General features: G+C 29.3%; 1 protein-coding gene across 1 annotated transcript; it reads left to right on the forward strand.

Moving 5' to 3' along the window:
• The first annotated feature begins 4,348 nt into the window (after positions 1-4,348).
• On the forward strand, positions 4,349-4,702 carry LOC102601482 (auxin-responsive protein SAUR32-like). The gene has a single exon (XM_006347575.2). It carries the CDS (start codon positions 4,349-4,351, stop codon positions 4,700-4,702), a length of 354 nt encoding a protein of 117 aa, XP_006347637.1.
• The last annotated feature ends 1,410 nt before the right edge of the window (positions 4,703-6,112 follow it).

The raw sequence follows: 6,112 nt of genomic DNA on the forward strand, positions 1-6,112 counted from the left end.
CTTAATAGACTTCTTTTGATTGTAAAGGGCCGTGTCCCTACTTATGTTTTGTGACTGTGTCTAAGATGGCCATGTGAGACTTAGACTTCCGCTGTGTGTTTTTAAAGTTGTTTTAATGAATTTTAAATGTGTGGATGTAAATAAGTTTTTTTTTCATTCCGCACTATTTTCATTATTGAATGCAATGAATGACTATGTGGCTCATATAAGACCCTTTCGGGGTCGAATACGCCATGTTACGACTAGGGGTACTCTCGGGTCGTGACAGGACAAGAAGGTCACATTATAAGAACATGTACTTTCTTTCCAAAAGATTCTCGATGATTACTTTTTAAGAATTTTTTTGCTTCATGTGTACTAATTTTCTGGATATTTTGAATCTGCTAATAAGATATTATCATTTGGTGTGATTTTAACTTTATATAAATGTTACAAGAGACAAACTGTTGAATATGCATTTTTTGCCTATATGGCGTACTTCCGATCTCTCCTAATGTTACTTCTCGAGTCTCTGAACAACAACTTCTCAAAGCCCCACTGTCTGTAACAACCACCATATGTAATTAAGTAACAAATGGAGAGTATGAAAGGAATATGCAAAAATAAATAAATCATTTCATTGTTGATTTGATGGTCAGTACCTAAAAACTTTACAACAACATAACCACTTGATACTAAATATATTGAATTGTTTTATACCTAGTGTAAAACATATTGTACATGTGTTGGGGTATATAACAATTAAGTTATTAGATAATTTATTTAGTATCATACACATTATAGTTCAACTATATTTTGTATCTGATAATAAAAAATTGTTAGTTGTTATGATTTAAATCAATGTTACAAGATTCAACCTGTTAAAGGATACTAAATATATTGAAACTTAATTGTTTTGTACCAGTTGTAACATATACACAAATTTGTTATTTGATAATAAAATGTGTATCATATACATAATAATTTTATGGATATTGTGTATCCGATAATAATATAGTATCATATGTTGTGATTTACATCAAGGCTACCACATGTTAATAGATACTAAATAAATTAAAAATTAGTTGATGTTTACCAAGTGTAGAATATATAGTATCAGATATTTTGTATCTGATGGTTATATTGTATCAGCAGTATTGGTGTATAAGATACAATTTGTAACAAGATACTATATAATAAACTATATATATTGGAACAATAATTAAAATTGAAATACAATTTTTGACAAAAACAGTATTCAAATTAATAATTACTTAGAATAATTGTGTTGAAACAGGAAGGAATATTACAAAATACTAATTAACGTATCTTCAATACAATAAAACATAACTATTCTACATTAATGATTCCACCTTCTGCTGGTGTAGTGTAGCCACTCTTCGGCCTTGTAGGATCATCATTATCGCTAACATATCCAGCCTTGAACTTGTCCATACCATACTTCCATAACAGTGTTGCATATCTATTGCAAAGATAGTCACTCTGAAAACTAATAGATGGAATGTTGATTTCGTCAGTAAAAACAGCTACATACATTCCACAACCACTGCAAACAAAAAGTAGATACATTAAAAAAGAGAATTAAATGTGTAAGTAAATAAATTATTTTACAATACTAACAGGATATCGCTTTGTTGTTGCATAATGTCTTGAGCATATTCCAACTCAAACGACTGTTGTGGACCCAACAGTTCACCAGTTTCCTATAGATAGAAATGATATACTATTACAGAAATATAATGATGTTTCGCTTTAATTGATACTAAATAACAAGAAGACATAAGAGGTACACAAAATCAATTATATTGTATATACAGTGACATAATTCAATGTGATACAAATATAAATTCTCATAACCATTTTTATTCTTTTAAGTATCATATAGAGAATTATCATTAACTATGATGCACAGTACCAAAACCAACCTAGATGCCAAATTGTGAATTAAGCAAGTATCTTAGATACAGTAATGTTCATTTCATTTGATACTAAATAACAACAAATCATAAGAAAACATCAGAGGTACACAAATTCAATTATTCCTTATATACAGTGACAAAAATAACCTACAAAGTAAATGTGATTTGAGTACTTAACTTCGATACAGTTCTCTTCACTTTTGATACAATAACAGTTAATAAACAAATTCGCAAAAAATTATTGTATCTGGAAAACAACTGCATATTTCAAAGAGGACACTTAATAAAAAAATAAGAAATAATTTATCATCAGATTAAAGAAAAAACAGGGGATACATATATGATAAAAATTGCACACCATGGGTAATGTTGGTCGATTAATGGGAGGGACAACCTTTCTACTTCGGATCTTTTGAAGTTGATGCATGTACTTCTTTTAACGATTTTCTCTTGCTAGAACTTTGATTTGTCATGACTATCGGGTGATGCAACCTTTTAGAACTCAATTCTTTGCTGTTAGGATCTTCTGAATAAAAAATTAGAAATTTGTTAGATGTTAGATGCATAATGCAAGAGCCAAAACGATTGATACACAATAAAAGAAAAAAGAAAAAAAAGGCGGAAATCACAATGGAGAAGATGAGAAAACCTAATTCGAACTCTAAATCCGGTTGAATAGTGATAGGATTCTTTTGAAATTCAAAATTATTTGAATTTGATAACTGAAATTGTAATGGGAGAGAATGAGGGCGAAAATTAGGGAATGGAAAAGGTCTGATTTGGCTTCCAAATAATAAAGTATCCGGTTAAATTGAATTGGGGGAAAGTAAGGAATTTTTGTATTTTAATAAAAGAGTAAGGAAATATTGAGAATAGGTAAAGTAATGTTGTACACTTAAGTAATTTGTTCCTATTTAATTTAGATTTAATTTAGGATCCTAAACTAGTAATTATCGAAAACTTTAGGCAAACCAATCCAGTTAAAGACTGGCCCGCTACCAACTACGAATTTGACCATTAATTATGCTTTCCATTTACCGATATTATTAGAGATAAATAACTTGCACTTTTGATTCCATATCTATTTACTCCTAATAAAAATTAATTTTTGATTGTTGTGATATTTTACTAAATTTATTTAATTTTTAATTGATAAAAATGTGTTTATTTGGTTCTCTTAGTTAAAAAGTTATTTTATTCAGATTTAATTTTTTATAATCAGAATTATAATATGTATTCTCAAATATGGAGAATCTCACTTAGTTGGTTGACTACTTAAATTCTCACATTGTTGGTGAGGGTTCGATTCCCTACATTGTAATTTGCCTCATCCCCAAATTATTAAAAAAAAATCCTCAAATATGTTAAATTATTAGCTAATTAAAAATAGATTTAATATACTCAATTAAATATCAGAGGGATTAAAAACAAAAATAACAATATAATGATTAATTAAATGCTCAAATTCCCATTTTGTTTAATTATATGATTTTCCACGTCTTTTTCCCCTCTAAAGAGTCTTCTTTTAAACGATAATTGTGCAGTAGTGGAGACAGCAATTGTTGACCTGCAAATAGCAGCTTCGCTTTTACGTATTTACTCTCTCGTAAAACCGACACGTTTTAATTTAACCTCTTTAACTAATTATTACGATTCCAAATTGGATAAGCCTTTCTCATTCTCTGTCTTCTTGCAGGATTAACTTTCCGTTTATTTTTACTTGTCGTTTTAATATGACATTTTTTTCGAATTTTAAAATTTAAATAAATCTATTTTTTTTTACTGTAAATTTTATATTTAAATATTTTAAATTATCAATTATTAAAACTTATAATGAGTAGTTATTGGAAAGTTACCTACCTAATATATGACTGTTTCATCCTCCTACTTTGTGTAAGGATTATATTCCCTCAGTCCCAATGTGACATATTTCTATATATTAAATAACAATTTAATTATAAAATATTTATTTTATTCTTAATAAATTAATTATAGTCATATAAATTTCTATTATTCATTTTGGATCAAAAATTTTAAAACTCTTTCTTTTTTCTTAAATTTCGTGCCGAGTCAAGCTATCTCACCTAAACCGCCAAACTAACTACTACTCATTGCTAAACCCCTATATAAACAAACCACTCTATCTCTCTCAAACACTCTGCAAAAAAAAAATTTATTTACAGATAGATATATGCGTTACAATATTGAAAACAACGCCTCTGTTTTTATATAGATAGATCATGAGCAACATACCAAAATCTTTAACAGATTCTTCTTTTACTCTTTTCAAATTAGCCATCTCTTCTTCTGATCCTTGGCCTTTCTCTCTTCCAATTTCTTCCATCTAACACCCCTCAAAATCTCTCTCAATTGTACAGTCTTTTCTCTCAATTTCTTGTTTTTTCCTTCAAATCTTGATAAAAGCAGAGATGGGTACTGGAGAAAAACACCATCTGAGTTTCCATTTTCATGTTCCACACATTAACTTCCATCATCATCATAATCATGGGAAGAAGGAATTAAAGAATATACCAAAAGGGTGTCTTGCAGTTATAGTGGGTCAAGGTGAAGAACAACAGAGGTTTGTCATCCCTGTCAATTATATCAATCATCCCCTGTTTTTGCAACTACTTAAAGAAGCAGAGAAAGAATTTGGATTCGATCATAAAGGACCAATTAATATCCCTTGTCATGTTGAACAATTCCGCTATGTTCAGGGATTGATTGCTAAGGAAAATCCGCATAATCATCATCATCACCATTCATGGTGCTTCAAGACCTAAACCTTTTTTTTCTATAGTTACATATTTTGGTAGTTTTTTTTTTTTGTTATTTTGGACTCGGAATTGTTAGTGCTTCGAATGATGTAAATTTCTAGTTTTGGATCGAGTCCTTTTTGGGCTTTTTTTTAATGCTCTGTTCTGAGATGTTCATGTACCCAGAAGTGTGGATAAAGAAGATGAACAAGTTGGAATAATATTCATAATACAGAATTATTTTTTTCTTTTTCTGATTTTTTATTAAATCTATTATATTACAAAAAAATATTATGGCATTAGCTATTTTAGTTATTTTAATTTCTATTTCTTTTATATAAGAATCTAGAGGAGTGTGTATGGCTTGAAATTCTCCTCAGCGAAAATTAGGATAGAGGATTAATAGGTTAGTAGATAGTGGAACTTTAGCATTATTTCTTTCTTAAGCTTTTGTATTTCATACCTTATTTTGATAATTTATTTGATTTAAGCGTCTATTGAAAATCGTCAAACTACCTTCTCTTTGAAATTGCATTTTTACTCCATACTTTATTTTGATATTTTATTTAATTTGAGTGTTTATCAAAAATCATGCCTTTCTAGCTTCTCTTTGTTGTTGCATTTTTATTCCATACTTTTATTTTGATATTTTATTTAATTTGAGCGTCTCTTTTCTTTGTTATCGCATATCTATTTCATACTTTATTTTGTTATCACATTGTCTTTTCTATCTTCGATGTACTTTATTAATAAAATTACAATAAATATGTTATTATTCCGATGGTGTTTAATGGTGTTTAAGAATATTGATTATTGAGTGGATTGATGAAAGATGCTTCTCCACAAAGGGGTTTTTGGTGGGAAGGGAAGGGAAGATAGGTCCTAGGTCCTTGACACCTTATTGCAAATCTACTTTTGTCCCTTTCTTTAATGTCACAATTTGACATCACTAAAAATCTCCATAAAAATATGGCCTTGGTTTGTTCATACTTTGTTTTCATATTTCTGTGGTTCCACTTCCTCTTTCATGTCAACTTTTGTTTGGGTTATGCAAATCCAAAATTCGAAGCTTCCTTTCTATTAGTGCATTTATCATGTAACGCTTTGTGAAGATTGTGTCTACGAATTCTTAAAGAAAATTTGTGGCTCATGTATAAGTTAGATGGAATTACGTGAACACTCTTGATAGATTTTACCTATCGTAAATGTTAAAGTGGGCTGCTTCGACAATTCATCAAAAGCTTGTTCCAAAAGCCCTCGTGAAAATTGGAATAGCACCAAGGTCCAGAGATATTTTCTTTTTCTGCTTTGCTAGACGAAGGTTTAATTCATAACATATCTTCATTATTATGAATAATAGTTTATATCCAAATAGGTTGTGACCCTTAGATGCAGTGATACTACCACGTCCCTGACTTATTTTATGTTACAAAATAC

The sequence above is a fragment of the Solanum tuberosum genome, unplaced genomic scaffold (assembly GCF_000226075.1).
Source record: "Solanum tuberosum cultivar DM 1-3 516 R44 unplaced genomic scaffold, SolTub_3.0 scf00093, whole genome shotgun sequence".
Lineage (NCBI taxonomy): Eukaryota > Viridiplantae > Streptophyta > Magnoliopsida > Solanales > Solanaceae > Solanum > Solanum tuberosum.

What these genes read in the sequence shown, in the direction of transcription:
- LOC102601482 (XM_006347575.2), top strand. Translation starts at nt 4,349, where the DNA reads ATGGGTACTGGAGAAAAACACCATCTGAGTTTCCATTTTCATGTTCCA.